This window comes from Copadichromis virginalis, linkage group LG1 (assembly GCF_057382275.1).
Source record: "Copadichromis virginalis isolate Kocher_CV1m ecotype Utaka linkage group LG1, C_Virginalis_male_GT1.1, whole genome shotgun sequence".
Lineage (NCBI taxonomy): Eukaryota > Metazoa > Chordata > Actinopteri > Cichliformes > Cichlidae > Copadichromis > Copadichromis virginalis.
This window is the reverse complement of record NC_140618.1, coordinates 19,103,977-19,123,415: the sequence shown is the minus strand read 5'-3', so window position 1 is coordinate 19,123,415 and position 19,439 is coordinate 19,103,977. Positions and strand designations below refer to the sequence as shown.

Genomic DNA, 19,439 nt, shown 5'->3' with positions numbered 1-19,439 from the left:
GATACTCCCTTCACCCTGGCCAAAAAGGCTAAAATGACCAAAGAAAAAGAGGGAAACGGCTAAACATGAGAGGTTTTTGGATAAGGTTTTTAAGCACTGCTTCCAGCCAAGAGTGATACCATATATGCCCCATAGCTGCAGAAAAGGCTAACATTGTTATCTTTTTACAAAAAACAGCTGAACATGAGAGGTTTTTGGACCAATTTTGTGTTCTCCATTCTTTAAGCACCGGTTTGAGCACCGTTTGAGCACCGGCACCGTTTCAAAAGTACTGATTTGGCACCGGTATCGGATAAAACCTAAACGATACCCATCCCTAGCCAATTTTCTGCTTGTAAATTCTGATAAAACTTTAGGTTACACTTGGCCCTAAACATCTTACAAACATGGTGTTTAACCAGATGCTGGGCTCCAGGAACACTGTGGAGTCTTGGAGTTATTTTTGACCAGAATATGTCCTTCAATGTTGGACTTCTTTTTCTTGCATTTGCACAATATCACTAAAATCTCAAACATACAGTCTTACTTAAAACTACAACCCGGTAAATAGTCTGTAAATAACAAGTAAGTGTTGTGACTTTAACATGAAAGCAAACAGAAACGATTCTTCACAACTGATTCATTTTAATTTGTGTGGTTTGTGGCTCAGAGTACTACGGAAGCGTAGAGCTGCCACCCAGGCAAAAGAAAAAGTGTATCACGTTATAACGTGAAAGGTTTATTGTTCTAACAAGATACTTTTCCTGTTTGTACAATATACTATTCACGTTTGAACAACATAATATCACGTTATTACAAGATACATATTATCACGTTCTTACAATATAAATATTATATTGTACGAACGTGATAATTATGTGTATATATATATATATATATATATATATATATATATATATATATATATATATATATATATATATATATAGCCACCTACTTACTTATTGAGCTTCTTATGATGCAACTAGCAGCTGCTGTTAACAACTTATTTACCTTAGAGGTTTGAGTAACAAGCCACAGACCAAGTAGCAAAAATGTCACTGCAATTTCTCCAGAAACGACATTGTCTAGTTTCATATTGCTATTCTAGCTCTGGTTTTTATTTGTATTGCTGTTGTTGTTGTTATTGTTCTTAATAGTGTGTTGTAAGCCTATTTGCCCTGCTCATAATATATATGTATAACACAATAACACACACATACACGTGTCGGTAGTTACTGACAGACCTGTTAAGCTTTACAGGAACATGAACAAATGTTCAAGCATTCTCTTTCTTTACCTTTTCTTCCCCTCTTACAAACTATTATCTTCTTCTTCTTCGAGTACAGTTGCAGCTGTTTAGTATTTGTTAGATTGCAACACCATGTTTTCCCAAACCAGTCGAGCAACATATTATGTATTCATTAAGTCTTTTGCAAGAGACAGGGAATTTGAGCTCACAACAACAACGACCACGTGTGTTCAGTTAAAGTTTTCAGGTATGGCGTTTTGCTTATTTAATGTTCTGCTTAGGCTGCACATCTAAACATATAAAACACTCATTTGAAAAGCTCTTCATCGACGTGTCTCCGCCCTCGTTGCTGTTACTGTGTCGGTGCTTCGTCACGCTTCCTTGTTTATGTTTTTTTCTTTTTTGCAGCCGCACGGGGATTTTCGCTCCACCCTCGCCGAGTTTGTTTGGCCGCCGAGCTGACCCATGGGATATGTAGTTTCGGGTGTCGCAGAAGACATTGCGCCGCGTGTCCAGCTAAACCATTTAAAACTACACTTCCCTCCCACTGGTCGGTTACGCAGCGTCAACGGATAAACTGGCTCGGGCATATACTGCAATAACTGTGGAGCTTCTTGCAAACAGCTGTCTCGCCGCCAGGAACAAAACACTGGTGAGTTTAGGCACTTATCGTCATACTCTAGGTTGCAGTGATGTTAAACGACTGTTAAAAATAACGGATAGTCTCGAGACGGTTTCAATTATACGTTCCGACGACGTTTATAGAGGTGACGGTAATAACAAGCCTCTGAAGTTAGTTCAGTAACAGCGAAACTGACGCCAAATGCGGTTATTTGATGTCAGCGGACGAAGCTGGTGTTCGCTGCCCGTAGCTGCTGCAGGTTTAACCGCAAATTTGTCCGTTAGAGACGTAAACAGCGGCTTTTTTTCAGGGTGAGGCCGCGCGCTGGTTGGCATCGTCTTCTAGCCTTCACCGCCAGAGGGCGCTGGTTCCTCTGTTTGTTTACACTGCCAGGTATCAGCTCGTGACCAGCTGTAAAAAAAGGCATTAGCTGCGGTTACAACACATCGACAGGGGGGGCATGTAACTGGATTCGGGGAGAGGAGTTTGAGACTGCCAAAGTTAGGGGTTATAACGGTATTATCACAGTACCGCGTAGATCTAGGGATGCCACAACAAGACTCCAATGAGGTTTCGTGCCAAAAAGTGATTACTCATGTTTCTGTCTGATTTTTTTATGACTAATATCTGTGTTTATATACAGGCTGTAGTTTACAGGATTTATGTATATACAATAAAGAAATTAGCTGTTATCCAAGTATCTTTATGACTCTGTCTTATTGTATCAGGTCAGTGTTCTGCATTATAATCAACCCAGTCCTATTTGACCACTTTTAAAACTTTATAAAACTATTAACTAACTTTTGTTGTACTTTCTGCTGGCCTCTTTGCCATTATGCATATTTAGTTTTAGTTATTATAACCTTGCTCGCAACTATATTGTGATGTTGATGTTTAATAGTGTGCCCATCAGAGGGCACGTTGCAGACCGGTAAATGGTCGGTAAATAACAAATGAGTTTTGTGACTTATGACTGATTCATGTTAGTTTGTCTGGTTTTTCTAGATTTGACAAGTCAACCACTGCTTGCCTTCCGTGTCCTGACGAAAAACAGCTGATCTACGCAGAACAATGTTCAGTAATAATTAGGCTGATATGAGTAAATATTGGATTTTTAAATCACTGAGAACTGGTATCAGTCTTAAAAACCCTGTATCTAAAGCAGGGGTCACCAACTCCAGTCCTCGAGGGCTACCTTCATGCAGCTTTTAGTTGCATCCTTGTTTTGACACACCTGAACCAAATGAATGGCTTCATAACAGACCTTTGCCAAACGTCATGGCATGCTGAAGAGGTAATTCGGCTGTGTTGGGATGCATCTAAAAGCTGCAGGATGGTAGCCCTCGAGGACTGGAGTTGGTCACCCCAGATCTAAAGACTATAAACAGGCCACTTAACCCAATGCAGGGTGGTTGCCAGGCAACTTGAGGACAACATACTATATTGTGCATAATTCAACTTTTGTGGATATGAATAAGATATTTTTCTTGATAAATAAAAAGAATGTACAGTTCTTTTATAAGGTGTTGATAAGTGCTTAAATACTAAAAACAGATCATTTTAAGCTGTTGCTACATGGTTTCTAGGCAACATGTTAACATCTAGATAAGAACCTTCTGGAGCCTAAGATGTATCTGTGTGCAAAGCTCCTAATGGTGCAGGAGGAGACGAGCAGAAAGCTCTTTCGCGTGTTACAGTCAGATCTACAAACAAAAATGAGTTGGACAGGCCTGCTGTGAATTTTTTGTGGCATACAGGTCTTGCTCATCTTTTCACTACAACATATTGTCTCAGGTGTAGGTGGAGCTCAGCGGGAGCTCCACTGCTGCAGCAGTCTGGCAGTCGAATGTAAAGTGACACCACCGGTCAGCCGAGTGCCGCGTGATGGGTGGATGAATTTATTTAACTGATGTGTGGGGGTTTGGTTTTTTTCTTTATATGTAGCTTGGTGATAAAATGGAGTGAAAGTAGTCCCTGCTGTATAAACAGGATGTGCAGTGATTGATAGAAGTTTAATTGCATGCTGTGCCACTCTCACCTGCACATCTCACTTTGCCTTTCACTACAAGAGGCTGAACAGCAGGCATAGTCTAAGTCAGATAGAAATAATAACTCAGTGATTTGTGCAGCTGTTGGTGTCACTGCCTGCACTGTTAGACTGTTATGTGTATTTATTTTGCTATCCCTGTGAAAACCCACACCCTACTCATGCCTGTAGCTGGGTGTGGGTGGTGGTGCTGAAGCGTTTAATTGATCCCTGCGTGACTTCTGAACAAGCTTAAAGTGTTTTTCTCAGCAGCTTAGGTTTCTGTTTATGGGTGGGATGGGAAAGACGGTGCAACATAAAAAAAGAACTTGAGTGCTGCATCGAAGTGGAAAAACTGGAGGATTTATTTACTTTATTTCAGACCTACACGTTATTTCAGAGGACAATATTGTGGTATTGGTTGTATAATTGTTTTTTGGTTGCTTGGTTAATATTTGTACATTTCTTCCTTCCAGCTTTTAAAATTCGCTACTTTTGCTCATTTTAACCTTCAGTAATTTTGAAAATTAAGGGAGATTTAAGGTGTTATTTGGACAACATATCAATGTGAAATTCAGCCTACAACATAGCCCAGTCAAGAGGCTGATGCCGTTGGCAGCATTTGCACTTATCTGTCTGGTGTACCTGCGTCGCTCTGCAGCTGGCGGCAGTGTTTCTCTCTTCAAGTTGATATCAGAAATGGCAGCAGTCAGTCACAGTTGCTGTGATCACATTAACTTACAGTGTCGATTTAATACAGAAATATAAAGTATTTTCTGAAGTTTTAGGAACTAAGTAATTAATTTATTGGAAACATAATCAGCAGATCATTATAGTTAGTTGCAGGTTGATATATTAGAAAATGGACTCGACTTTCATCATCTACAAAAACCAAACTCTGCTTTTATATTTCTGTATGTCTGATAAAAGCATAACGATATAAGAAACTCAGGAGCTATTTTTCTCCAGTGAGTGCCTTTACTTTATCTAAATTTTCTGAATTTACATACATATTTTATTTGTTTACTTTTATTACTAGACTTACTTTGAACGTAATATTTTTCCAGTGCTGGTTTTCTACTTTTACTTGTGTAAAGCTTCTGAAAACAATTTTATTGTAAATTTGAAAATGATGCTCAGTCAAGTTCAGGTGTTCTTCTTCTCTCCTCCAGACGTCTGTGTGCTGCTGACAGCTGACAGAAATGTCAGAGACCTCCAGCGATGCAGAGTCCTCCTGTGGCTGGACTATTATTAGTAATGAGGTATAAATCCTTTCCTCTGTTTATCCTTTATCCTTACCACTTGTTGTCTTATGGTTTTTATCATTTTAATCAGGTCTGCATGGGTCATTAAGTATAAAATGTCAATGAATTGTTGAACATGTTGAAGAGATATGCTACATTACAGTTTCCTGTGTTCTTTCTTCAAGTTTATTTTAGAGTTTTACAAGATAAACAACTTTAACTGTAAACCAGAGTTTGCCGACACTGACAGCACTAGCCTGTTTATGCTTAGTTTTTTTTCCTCATTAACAAGAAAAATTTAAAATATTTTTCTTCATTGATAAAACCTTCAACTTTTTGCTATAGCTGGTCAGTTACAGCTATAATTCATCATTAAATTGTCCTTTTCTGAATAGTTAATTACGGTCAGGTATTTATAAAGAAAGTTCAATGAAGTTCATCCTGTGTGTTTGGTTTTTGAACGTTTGTGTTTGCAGGGTTCAGATATTGAGACTTTGGGATCCGAGACAGCAGTGGAGTACGGAGCTGAGCTGTTAGAGCGCCCTCTGGTGCAAGAACCAGAGGCGCAGGATGTTCAGACATCAGTATCAGCTGGTAAAGCTCCTTCTTCTTCTTTTTTTTTATCCAGATGTGACTTTGATTGGAGTTTGTTTGACACAACACACATTTATGTTCACATTGACAGCTGTGTGTGCAGAAGAAAGGACTGCTGATTCACTGGACAACACTCTGGGAGAACAAACTTTAGATGAGACACTGAACGCCTCAGAGGTGAGAGGACATGAAAATGTCCCCGGAATAATTAATCCAGAGCCTCGTCCCTTCTTCTCGCTGTATAACTTGTCTTCATTGTATCGTCTGCAGGTCGGAGACGAAGCTGCAGGGAAAGAGCCCGTGCTGTCCTCCAGCGACCTCTCCGACATCGTGACTCTGCCAGACTTGAAGGAGGGGGAGCATGCCGAAGTGGAAGAAGAGGCAGCCGTCCATGAAGATCTTTACCTCGGCACCTCCTGCAGCAGCCAGTACGCCTTCAGTGCTGCAGAGACCGGTAGGACGGCGCGCACACACTAAAGACAGCTGATTTTATTACCAACATTAAAACAACAACACAAACATTTCTCCTGTTTGCCAAAGCAGGTTTGTTGTTGAGTCACTGGAAACTTCCACAGACTCTGATGAACTTAAGCAGCCGTCTGAGAAGTCAGCTGACCGGTGGCCGCTCTTTTCCAGGTGGCCTGATTTGAAAATGCAGTGACTCTGATTTGATGCTTAGCTTGGTGAGCAGCGCTCGAAACTAATCCTGATGCAGCTGAATCACTGTGAGGTGATGAGATGCTGTCAGACAGTTTAAAGCCTGTGTGCCTGAGCAAATATGAGGAGTCAAATACTTTGATTTATTTATTTAATTTTTCTGTGTGGAGAAGTGAGATAATAACAATAGCCTGTATGTAAAGCATAGACAGTGGAGAGGGTTTCAAACTACATTTAAAGTCTCATCTGGTTTGTGTGGTATACATTTTTAACACACAGGGGTGTTTATCTTGTGAATTATGGTACCAGAACAGTTAAAATGTCTTGCGGTATGGCTGCCTTTAAATGACTGCAGTATTCCTTAGTTTCTTAGTCAGATCTGCCTCGTTCCTCCCATTTGGTTACAAAACCGTGAGATCGGGATAGCCAGGTCCAGGCTGCCAAACTGTCTGTAATCAGTGGTACTGTAGACTCAACTCTGTAGTTTTCTGAATGTGAATGCAGGAACAGTCTCTGGAGTAGCACCAGAGAAGTAGTGTCCTTTAAATTAGTTCTTTCTTTTTAGGAATTGGTAGATAAGTGTGTATGCTTGTGTTTTTCAAACACAGCAACCGAGGAAAGCAAATCTCTGATTAAACAAAGAGTTCTAAGCTTTGTTTTTGTTAGTGCTGGCTTATATACCGGTTCTCAAGCAAGCTAAACCAGTGAGCTAGAGCATCCACTGTGGCTTTAAGGTAATATGACAGGGGCCAACAAGTAGTACTCAGGTGCAACTGTCCATTAAAGGTGTAGTTAGACTTCAGGGCAGTGTCACTGGTTCAGCCCATGTAAGATTCAAATGAGCTATATGTGGCCCACAGTGTACAAATGGATCAGGGGTCTCACTGCCAGTAAATGGTATTTATATAGCGCTTTACTAGTCCCTGAGGACCCCAAAGCACTTTACACTTTCAGTCATCCACCCATTCACACACTGGTGATGGCAAGCTACATTGTAGCCACAGCCACCCTGGGGCGCACTGACAGAGGCTTGTTGCCTGCATGATTAACTGCACCAATGCCTGCTTTTTGAAACCGTTTGCATGTGTGCTGTTTCTTGTTTTGTGCTTTTTTTCCTCTCTTCATGTAAAACTTCTCATTTTTTTAACCGTAGTTTTCCCAGTGCAGCCGCCAGCGGTGACAAACTCGAGCAGCAGCGAGGACGAGGCTGGACGCAGCGCCAGCACTGTTGTACGAAGACGAAGGTTGAGGAGGAGTACCACAAACACCGTGACTGACCCAGAGGACGAGGCTGTGTTGGAATCTCGCCCAAGTGATGATGATGATAAAGGGGAGCAGGAGGTTAAAGAACAGAAGCAGCAGCAAGAGGAGGAGGAGACTGAAGTGAGAAGAGCTGCTCGGGATGTTGAAGAGAGAGTCCAAAACAGCAGCATCTTCAAAACGTCGATCCTCATCACTGTCGTAATAGCTGCCTTCCTGTGTTTGGGTCACTTCTATGGTGAGTAGTCCAGCATTACTGGGATAAATGCAGAAAGTTTTCTTGGACCTCAACTTTAGGGATGTACTGTAGCTCATGTGGTTCCACCTGTTTCCTGTCTACTGTAGGCTGTGGAACTAACATGTAAAAACTTTCACTTACAGAGAAATACGAGATGAAAAAGAAGCTCTTTGATGATGACTATGTGATGGACCTTACATCCCAGGTCAGTGACTACACAGGTCCCGACTCGAGGAGTAATTTTATTATTTTTGGTAGAACAGTAATCATGAATTTCTGTGCCGTGCTTTTGATTTTTGTAACTTCTTACATGGATCATTTATCACTTTATTTGCTTTTATTCTTAAATCCTTCATAATGCTGTTGTGTGTATGAATTTGATCTACAATTGTGCAGTAAAAAAAGCATTAGAATTTACCAAAAGTCAGACTCAGATTGCTTGGATCCCTGGCTGAGTAGGTACTAAAAGAGTATCTGATATCAGGTACTACCACCTAATGGAAAATGCTAAAAACCTAGTCGAGCTGAGTTGGTACTAGTGTAACAGAAACTCACAGTCGTAAAGACTAAATGTGGATATTTACCTTCCTCTTATACAGGGGTGTCAAACTCTTTTTAGTTCAGTCCAAATTTAATCTGAAGTGGGGCATTAAAACAAAACACTGCTGCATATTTCTTAACTTATAACTTTATACACTGTGAAAAAGTTCACTTCAACCAGAGCTGAGATTTTAATAAATCTGGAACCAGAAGTCAAAGTGAAAGACATTTAATAGTACTTAATGATTTCACTGCTGTTTCCCACTTTATAAATCTGGCCTCAGGCCTCATGTTGGACACCTCTGCTCTTATAAGATGTGAAAAAAATATAGAACCAACAACCATCTGGGTATTGAGCTTCAGCTCCCATGAACCATATTCATCTTAGATAGATAAAAAAAATTAAAAGATGGAGGAGCCATAAGCAGGACTTTGATGGGCTTGTTTTACTTCTTTTTCTCACTTAGGAAGAGTTGTTCGAGTATGGCATGGAAGAAATGCATGACGACCAAATTCCATTGCTCATGGAGCTTGAGAGTATTAGGAACGAGAACCAGGAGCTCATTCTGAAACAGGCTCATGTTCAGGTAACTGATGGTGACACTCCAAGTTTATAATATTCTGTCAGAGCCACTTCGCATTTTATTTTGAGCATTTTAACTTAATATACATCAATACAAACTTTATATCCCGGGGTTATGTATATGTATGTAATAATACCTACATAAATAAATAAAAAAATGTACACATTTTTCCAGATACACAAATGCCAAATCTGTATCTCTTAAAATTTTAAAAAAAAATTTAAAAAAAACCCAGGAAAATGACATCACTTACTCTTGTGATGGTGCACATGAAAACATGTGATAATTCTTTCTGACAACGTGACAGCATATATTCCAACATAGGACGTGCTGATCAGCTCTATAACCCCCCCCCCCCCCCAAAATCTGGATCATAATGTTTTTGTTGCTGCGTACACTTTTCACTTGATTTCTGCAAACCCAGTAGAAGAACAGGGTGTTTCTATGCAAGAAGAATTATTCCTCCACCACACTTGGTTGCGTTTTTCTGGTATTTAAAAATAGAAATACTAAATATTTCGTTTTATTGTTGAAATATTGAATGATTTTAGTGAATGCACTGCTTCAGGTAATCACAGCATATGCAATCTTATGTCTGTTCCTCTTTTTCCCATCAAGACCCAGAGAGATAAGTTGGAAATGTTGCTGAAAGAGAAGGAGGAGGAGAACACTAACATGGTGTCTCAGCAGCAGAAGTTAGCAGCTGAGAACCAGCTGCTGAAAAGCTCTCTGCAGCGAGAAGAGATGTCGTTGTCAGCCTTACAGGAGGAGCTGAAGAGTCTGCACTCTAAGATCAGAGATCTGGAGTCGATGGAAGAAGGAGCCGACTTGCTGCTGTCAGAAAACCAGAACCTGAAAGAGCAGCTGGAGGAAGAGAAGCAGGTGACCAGAAGCTTCCACGGCCAGCTGACTAACATGATGGTCGAAACACAGACGCTGAGAAAGAAATTTGACAAAGAGAGGAAGGTCACAGATGAGCTGAGGAGAGAGCTAAGTCAACTGAGAAGTCGATTCCCAGGAGCCGGAAAGGAATTGGGTTCAGAGGCGGAGGAGCTGCAGTCCCGCCTGATGGAGCTGGAGAAGAGGCTGAGCTTTGAGCAGCAGCGCTCTGACCTGTGGGAGCGGCTGTATGTGGAGACCAAAGAGGAAAGAGCCAAAGGAGACACAGAGCCCAAAGTGAAAAAACCAAAGCATGGCATGGCGGGAAAAGTGAAGGAGACGTTTGATGCTGTGAAGAACTCCACCAAGGAGTTCGTACACCACCACAAGGAGCAGATTAAAAAAGCCAAAGAGGCCGTGAAGGAGAACCTGAGGAAGTTCTCTGACTCTGTCAAATCCACTTTCAGACATTTCAAGGATTCTGCCTCAACCTTCATCAATAAAGCCCGAGGGTTTTATAAACAGAGAAGCAATGAGAAGAATACAAGGGAGTCGTGGCAGCACAGATCCCACAAGCCTCATCAACGACACAAACACGACTCTGGCCACAACACCCGGAAGTCAGGACACAGTGTACACCAGGACTGGGAACAAAACGCTCACAAAGCCCACATGAAGGGATGCTCCGGGGTTTTCGACTGTGCCTACCAGGAATCCACCAGGCTCTTCAACAAAGCCACAGAGCCAATCAGAGCTGACGAGTTTCGCAAGCTGCTGCAGAGCTACCTGCAGCAGGAGGTCGACCACTTCCACCATTGGAAGGAGCTGGAGACGTTCATCAACAACTTCTTCTGCAACGGAGTGTTCATTCACGACCAGATGCTGTTCACAGACTTTGTGAGCGGGGTTGAAAACTTTCTCGCAGACATGCGCAAGTACCACGGCCTCGATGATGACGCTTTCGGGGATGTTGATGACTACATCTACAGGCACTTCTTTGGAGAAACAAACACAAAGAGTTACAGCCCGAGGTGAGCGTCCAGAAAGATCCTTTAATTTATTGTTAGGTTGCGTCTGAATAATTTATAAAAGTTCTGGATGGGTGAAAATAAATTCTAGATTAAAGTCATAAATTTACAAAAAAAAATCCACCAAATTTCTCGGAAACAGTCCAAGTGAAGCTGTTATAGTGATCTAAACTAAAAATGTGTGAAAAATAACTAAAATAAAAACAGACCTTTAAAAATAAAGCCAGCTCCTCTAAATGTTCAATAAACAGTAATAATCAAACTAGAGCGCTCAGACACTTTTACAGCCTCACGCTGACAGGAAAATGGGGCGGAGCTCATCAAAGGTGGCTCGATAACTGTAAGGAAGCAAAATAATGGCTCAATAGTCACACTAGAGTAAAACTATGAAGGTCAGCTCATTTTTTTCATTACTTTTTTCTTTTCTTTTCTTGCAACTGACTGCAAATTGTTACTTGTGCAACTTTTTGAGCACAAGGCGATTGCACAGGTCACCTGGTGGGTGGAACTCAAGACTCCAAACAACCGCAGTCCATCAGAGACTGACTGGTTGGTGAAGAATTGCAATCAATTGCTGTAACTCAAATTACTTGTAAATAATGTAATTTCACTGTTTTCAATCGTTCCTCTTTTTGGTTGAATGTTGTTTGTAGTTCTAAAAATTAATAACTGAAGTAATTTAATCAAAATTCATATGTCTGTAGTTTGATTATCTACTGGAAATAACTGGTGTAACATACAAATCATAAATGGTTTTTCTCCTTTAGTCCTGCATACAATTCAAACACAGGGATAAGTGTATAAACAGTTTTATGAATGATTTATTGGGTTGTACAAGCCTTCATCGGGTGTTTAGATAAGCTGATTGAATCTTTACAATAAAATGTGTACTTGGAGTCCACCTCTGACTTTTCTGGCTGACTTTAAGCTTAAATAGTGGAATAAGTACGTGGCATCTTCTACCAGTTCTATTATTCTGATGTCTGCTTACATTTTAGCATTTACACAGGGTCCATTTAAGCCAGGGAGTGAAGGTCATTATTAGAGGCACACCAAGTGCCGTCACCACTAATTACTATTGCCATGGTAACAGGTTTGCACCTGAAAACAAACAAAAAAATACACCTTTTGTCCCCCACAAAGGTTGGGGTTAGGTTAGTTGAGTGAGGACTGAACCTGTTTTCTTCAGCGCTGCAGCCGGTTCATATTAATTTCTTTATATCATCACGCTCACAGTGATGTCATTCGTCTGTGTTGTGTTTGAATCATCCAGTGGGCCGTTTGAAGGACCCGAGGCAGACTCAAAGGAGGAATCGAGGACAAAGCAGGAGCAGCGTAAGCAGCAGCGAGCCCGGTCTCGACCCCACAGCGAACGCAAGTGGAGCCGATCAGGAAGAAACGCAGACAGACACATGGCTGACGTGAAGATAGAGCTGGGCCCGATGCCCTTTGACCCCAAATACTGAAGTGATTTCAGCTAGTTTATTACAATGGCTACAAACTTTAGTTGCAAAGTCATCTTTTTTGTTTTTGTAAGTTTGCACAACTTTTGAATGCTACTGAACGGCCTTCAGCTCTTTGGTGTTTGGTGAAGAAATCATTAGGTTGGAGTGGAAGACGCGGCCTAACTACATGTAGTTTGAGTTTATCTAAGATGTTAAACTGAGTCATTCTTTAAATTTTGGCTGGTAAATTTTAGACTGATGAGGACCTCCCTCTTCAGCCCCAACACCTTCATTTAAAAACAGCAGAGACTAAAAAAAAAAAAAAAAAAGGGGGGGGGGGGGGCACTTCTGGATGTTTCTGTGTTCAGTTTGATGGTTTTAATTTGCTGCTACACTAACAGCTTTGTGTGATGTGAGAGCTCACATGCTGTTTCCTATCATTCCACCTTTAACTTAATTTAACTGGACAGTTTCACTTGTGATGGAAAAGGAAAAAACTGGAAAAAATAAAATTTGAGGAAATATAACTGTATATAAAATGTTTTTTTTAAATTGATGAAAATTTAAATTGATGAAAATGAATGACAAGATTTAAGTGTAAAATATTTATTTCCATTTGAAAAAGAAACCCCCCCCACATGTTTTGCCATAAGGACAGAAAGTTCCCATTGTTCCAGTGTTTGTCAGTGCCTTTCATAAATAAAGATGCTTCCTCCGACTCTTCCTTCAGGAAAATGAGTGTGAAATATCTTTGCTGCCCTCACAAAGTTATTCCCTTCCAAAAATACAGAGATTTCCTGTGAAGAAAACACACAAAATGTGCTTAAAAACACTGCAAGCAAAAATTTGAAATGTAATTTGTGTCTTACCTTTTCCAAAACATCAAACATGATCAGATGGGTGGGCAGAGAGGACTTGTATGGGAATGAGGTCCTGAACCAGAGAAGAGGCTCCTCGTAAAATCTCTCAGCTTCATCCACGTAAGCTTCCTCTCCCAGATCTGGAGGACACTCGAGAAATCTCATCTTAATCGGGCAGTGGATGTGGCTGTGAGGAGACAGGACCATCAGCTGCATAGCATCATAATGTGATCGAGGAAATGAGCTCTGAAGACTGACAGAGGACAGCTAAGCACGTTTTTATGAATCAATCTTTCGTACCACAGCAGATACATTATTAAAACATGTTTCCAGTGTTTTATTTTGAAAACTCTGATTTTAAGTGAATAAATCTTAAATATCAGGTTGAGACAATCCCAAATCTTGAAAACGTGGGATGCTGTGTGAAATGAAAACAACTGAATGCAGTGGTTTGGAAATCTATTGAAACACATCAAATACCTGTAGAAGGGTGTTGAGTGGCAAGGCATGAGAAAGAATACATCCGGCTGTGGACGGGTGGTGGAGACATTGCCTACGTCACAAAGTGGCTGTAGGTGGTTCATGACGTCCAGAGTGCCTCGCTGGTGAATCAGACCAGTGTACAGAGCAGGAATAAGATTGGCCGATAACAAGACGGCTGCTGCAGGTCGACGCCACGATTTCAGATGAGCCAAAGAAATCCCTGTGGAAAGAAAACGTTTATTATATAAACACATCTGGATGGAAATGACCACATACTGCAGTTCTGATGTGAATACGTGACTTACCACAGAAGACCATACAGAAAGGCAGCACTGGATAAATGAATCTGAACTCCTTGTGTGGAAGCACACTGGAAGGAAAAAATAAAACAGGTCAGACTGTCTACCAACCAGGACCCACAGGAAGCTTTATAGGAATCTGTTACATAACAAGTAGCTGGAATTTAAACAGGTTTCACACTGTTAAAAAAAATAAAGAAAAACGTTTGCAAATGTCTTAGGAGAACTCAAAATGAACAAAGGGTTTTGTTGAGCGTAAAAATAAATAAATCTGCACAGAGATCTTTAAACCATCAATTTAAACTCCGTCCCTTCTCCTCTTCTTTGACTATGTGACATCCTGGATGTCTAGAACAGAAACAGGTGAGCAAAAAATATATATATATATATATATTGGCTGATCTATCAACTTTTTAAATCACCAAAATAAAATTGGTATCATAAATAATAAATGAGTCAGACTCTAAATCAAACTGAATGGTGAAGTGAATAATTAAGTTACAATGTTCTGTTGGAAAAAATCTGGCTCGTGACATTTGTGCAGAGGTCTCTTTGACGAGCACCACCAACATAAATGTTTTAAATGGGCCAAACACACTATGCACGCTCTGCAACACCAAAAAAATGCCAGAGAACATGAAAAGAGCTAAAGCCACAGACACAGCCTCCAATTCGCCCAGATCCAAAATCCACACATGCATGCGTTGAAAGAAACTCCACCCATAGAAGGCTCCACTCTGCAGCCAATCGGGGTCCAAACAGACATCAAATATTTCACACTAATCTTTTTCTTAAAGAATAAAAATAAGGGGCAAAGGAAACTCTGCATTTGTGTTTAATAACCATAAGCCAGCATCACAAGAACAGGTAAGCAGTGTGTGTTGCAGCTTCACCTGTAAACTGCGATGGTCCAGACGACAGCTGCCAGCAGGATTTTGTATCTCTTGAAGGCGAGCATGCAACCGTGAAGAAAGAGCGGGAGATGAGGGCCGATCACCACGGCAAAGCCCTGAGTGAGGTACCAGTGCCAGGGGTGAGAGCCGTAGAAATCAGCCACACCGTGCAAGATGTTAAACTTGAGGAAGTTAAACTGCACTGGTGTCCACTGGAAAACAGAAAGGAGCCGTTACAGCCAACCGACTTCATGCTGGGTGTGTGTGTGTGTGTGTGTGTGTGTGTGTGTGTGTGTGTGTGTGTGTGTGTGAGTGAGTGAGTGAGACACACAGATTTTACCTTCTCATAGAAAAAACAGTCAATCGCTGTTGAAGTGACAACGGCCAACGTCCTAGTGATGACAGAACAATCATACACCGGAGACAAAACACTGTAAAGCTAACGGTTATAGAGGAGAAGAGGCTGAAAGTACGAACCCTGTGGGAATGTAGTGATGAGTGATGAGCCTCAGTTTGTTGTCTTCCTGCCAGAAATGATACAACAGCAGAGGAAACCAGACGATCACGGCTGTCGGGCGAATAATCACAGCCAAGGCCACCAGGGCCAAGTACTTCTTACTGGAAAACAGCAGTGTGTATATAAAACACCCCACAGAGATCATCAGGGTAAATAAAAAGTACATTTCGCTTCTATATAATTCAACAGGAGAGACTTTTGTGCACAGCTTTGCTTTAAAACTGCCGGCAATCAGTTTAGATGGAGGTTATTATTTATAACTCTGATCAAGCTACATTTCAGATGTTTATTTTGGTCTCTGGTTATGTGGAGTGATGGGGAGGGCTCAGACTGATGGGGAGTCGGGTGTGGCCTGTTTTGGTTTTAATTTATTGTTTATTTAAAGCATAGCTGAGGTTACAGTTTACACTACTGTGAAATGAAAAGTGTAAGTTCACTTCAAGGATACTTTCTGATATGTATTATTGTGTGTGATTTTTTTCTCTTGTTTTTAATGTATTTTTATTGACTTTTTAATTCAGTTTTTTTTCTACTTTTAACTTTTTCTGATTTTTTTCCCCCCTTTTTTATTTATTTCATGTTTCTTAAATCTATTTTAGAATAAATTCTATTTAAGATCAAGACCTGCTGTGTGTTTTGGACCCGGGCAGAGGAAAGTAAGAAAGAGCCAGAGTGGTGATGGTGGCCTCCATGCTGTTGGTCAGAGTCCTGGTGCAGCAGAACCACGTAAACCAGGAGCACATGTGACAGAAGAACTGGAGGTGAAAGACAAGTGAGGATTAGGTATGAAAACTGCAGAGCACTGAAGCCGTTTTTACTATTATTATTATTATTATTATTATTATTATTATGCTTAAACCGCAGTGTGAATTGAACAAAATGCAGGTTTCCATCTTCCATCTTTAAAATAATCCCAAGCACAGTCACCATGCAAAACAGTCTGCTTATATTCACTCAAATCTTTCATTATCTGCATACATCCACCTACTGTCCATCTTGCAACATCCTGATTTTCCAGCGTTTGAAGCAGGAAGAAGAATTTCACGTCAGCAAACGAAGCCAGAAGCGACTGAAGAATTCGCGGAAGCCAAATCTGAAGAGCCAGACAAGTTTATAGAAACTTCGTGACTACAGGAAATCGTTCAAATGCTCATTAAAAAAAGATTACTGAGAGAAAATAATAAAGAAACTTGCCAGCAGCTGAACCGAGTCGTAGCTGATGAACTGTAAGATCTTATATAAGAATGCAAAGAGAAGTGGATATGAGAATCCTCTTATTCCCGCCTTCCATTCCCAGGTCAGATACCCATAAGTTACTGTGTTAAGGTTATAACAGGATAGAATAACAATGGCATAAAGCTCCTTTTGCGATTTAAAACAGTAAACAGTCACTTCATGTATCTCTGCTGGGAACCATAAACATAAACAGGGGGTTTGCAGATTTCAGTTTCGTTTTTTATTTTCTTAATGTTTAACTGGTGGAATTGTATCAGGGGCAACAATTAGGAAGTTCAGAAAAGCACAAAAAAGTAGAGCTCAACAGTCTAACCAAATTTGCAATCACTGGCAACTTTTCAACTGTTAAAGCAAATATTTAATCAGCAAATCACAGGCCAGCAACTCAACTGCAATTAGACATGGTGACATGATCAAGACACCTGCTGAATCTGAGCATCACATTGGGGAAGGAAGGTGATTTAAGTGACTTTGAACACAGCAAAGTTGCTTAAAATATTAAATAAAAGTAAATGAATGAATAAATGTGCACGTATCCACTGTCCCCTCAGTGACGGGTGTCTCCCAAAAAGGATATTTGAAGACCATCCTATGGGAGACCTCCAGAGACTGCCAGTACTCATCCGGGACGAAGCTGGTTTGAACCAGGAGGCAGTTAATCAGTCTGAACACGACACAAAACACGGTCACGCTCAGCACACCTGTGGAGGTCAGACAAATGAGCACATTTGAGCAGCTGCGGTGAACATCTGTTTTATTTCTCTTTGTGATAAATCTCAGAGCCCCACCGATGTTCAGGGGACTCTCCTCCTGCCTGGAGTACAGCTGGGATTTACGTCTCCTCAGCTTCACGTCCTCCACTTTGCTCCCAAACTTCAGACGTGAGCGCAGATTCTCCATCTTCACATAAACCTCTTGCGGGCATAGCTCCCCTCACCTGTCCCCGGATGTGTTGCAGCAGGTAAGTTCGCTCCTCACACAATCAAAAAGTTAACATATACGATCAGTTTTAAAAGTGAAGAAAAACTGAGCTCCAGGCCTGCCGACAGGGACGAGCGAGCTTCGGGTTTATTTAACAAGCATATTAGACTGTTACATCTCCAAAAAGTCTTCATAAATGTGAGTTAACTTCAGTTAGCTAAATGAACTATGGAGCGCTTCCGCAATCATGTCTACTTCCGGTGAAATGTTCTCCCCCGCCTTCAAAATAAAAGCTCCTTTATTTATTTTGTCATCCTGTTGTTTTAAGGTTGCATATATTATCCATTCACAGATGCTCAACTGGATTTAGATTAGGAGAATTTGGAGGCGAAGTCAACACCACACACTCACTGTTTTGCTTTGTGGCAGACTTCAGCCATTAGGGAATGCAGTTTCCATGGAAGGGTGTACATGGTCTGCAACAATACTTATGTAGGTGGTACATGTGGGTTTTCCAGCAAAACATTGTCTAAAGCATCATGCTGCCACCACCAACTTGCCTTCTCCCCATAGTGCATCCTGATGCCTGGTTTTCACCAGATAAAACATGGACACACCTGCCCATCCACGTGATGTAAAATAAAACATGATTCATTTAAACAGGTGATTGCCCCATGGTCCAGTTTGTTGTTGGTGCTTTTGGTGGTAGACGGGAATCAGATTGATCTGTAATACACAGGGGTGTTCTGACACCTCTGTAGCTCGTCAGAGAGCCTTGGTTGCCCATGCCTCTGTCACTAGTTCACTACTGTTCCTTCCCTGGACTACTTTCAGATACTGACCACCAGAGATGTGCAGCAATGTGTTACAAGTACAATTAATGCAATTACATTTTTTTTTTCAAGTAACAAGTAAAGTAAGGGATTACTATTGCAAAAAACTAATTAGATTACTCTTACCTTCCCATGAGCATGCTGTGTTACTGCATTACTAAACCATTTTGTTTGTGAGTGTGACAATTACATACGAATGTGCAACGTCCATGGTAACAACAGAAGTGTGTAGATCAACAGTCGATAATATAGAGTGTGGGAGACAGTATGACAATACTGCATTTAAAGCTTGGAAGTACTAACATTACTTTGAGTTTGATTCTGTAAAAAGTGACAAAAACATTAGCGTCCACTGTACACTCTGTGGGAAGAAAATGTGTTTCTACAGTGTAAAAATTAAACTTGAGCAAGCACCTAGCAAACCGACATGGCAATGTGAAATTCACAGACAAGGCCCCGGATCCCCCCGCTGACATGACTGCTGTGGCACCGGACAAAGGTCAGACGGCTCCACTCCTGCTAGAGAGATGAAAATAGATTTAAAAGCGACAGGACTTAATGCAGCAGAATCTTTGATTGTATTTATTTTGCTGTGTTTTACTTGCATCTATTTGAAAGAGTGAGTATAACCACAAAAAATAATTTTATTTTATATGCCAGAATATCCATCCATCCATCCATCTTCATCCGCTTTGTCCGGGGCCGACCCCAGAATATGCAGGCATATGTAAGTCGAAGAGCAATGCATATAATTAAATTTTTGTTTGAATCAATATTTATAAAGTTAAAATATTAAAACTTACCAAACAACATTGAAAAAGAGAATTTTTCAATTGATTCAAAATTATATGATGGATTATGCCAAAAAATAGAATTGGGCTTAAAGGTCTATTATTATTATTATTGTTATTGTTATTGTTATTATTATTATTATTATTATTATGTCATATCTTACATTGTGTCATATTTTTAAGAAAAATATTCCTTTGAAACTCAAGCCCTGACAGGAAGTTAAAAAAAAAAAAAAAACAACAACTTCACCTGCTCAT

General features: G+C 40.6%; 2 protein-coding genes across 4 annotated transcripts; one reads left to right on the top strand and one right to left on the bottom strand.

Annotated features, from left to right (window-relative positions):
* Window positions 1–1,635: 1,635 nt before the first annotated feature.
* On the top strand, window positions 1,636–13,072 carry ccpg1 (cell cycle progression 1). 3 transcript variants are annotated; one of them, XM_085453108.1, is made up of 11 exons: window positions 1,636–1,883; window positions 5,052–5,141; window positions 5,600–5,717; window positions 5,809–5,894; window positions 5,988–6,171; window positions 6,258–6,353; window positions 7,528–7,872; window positions 8,016–8,077; window positions 8,880–8,999; window positions 9,615–10,906; window positions 12,177–13,072. In XM_085453108.1, exons 2-11 carry the CDS (start codon window positions 5,082–5,084, stop codon window positions 12,367–12,369), a joined length of 2,556 nt encoding a protein of 851 aa, XP_085309234.1. In that variant the 5' UTR covers window positions 1,636–1,883; window positions 5,052–5,081; the 3' UTR covers window positions 12,370–13,072. The 3 variants fall into 3 exon arrangements, with proteins under 3 accessions (XP_085309234.1, XP_085309237.1, XP_085309246.1); XM_085453111.1 differs by having other exon boundaries at window positions 1,637–1,883; window positions 6,261–6,353; XM_085453120.1 differs by lacking the exon at window positions 6,258–6,353 and having other exon boundaries at window positions 1,639–1,883.
* Window positions 12,613–19,071, bottom strand: pigb (phosphatidylinositol glycan anchor biosynthesis, class B). The gene is made up of 12 exons (XM_085453133.1): window positions 17,425–19,071; window positions 17,214–17,337; window positions 16,595–16,712; window positions 16,389–16,493; window positions 16,025–16,155; window positions 15,361–15,501; window positions 15,224–15,275; window positions 14,884–15,095; window positions 13,997–14,061; window positions 13,689–13,911; window positions 13,218–13,395; window positions 12,613–13,145 (listed from the first exon to the last, which is right to left on the bottom strand). Exons 1-12 carry the CDS (start codon window positions 17,534–17,536, stop codon window positions 13,032–13,034), a joined length of 1,575 nt encoding a protein of 524 aa, XP_085309259.1. The 5' UTR covers window positions 17,537–19,071; the 3' UTR covers window positions 12,613–13,031.
* Between the last annotated feature and the right edge of the window lie 368 nt (window positions 19,072–19,439).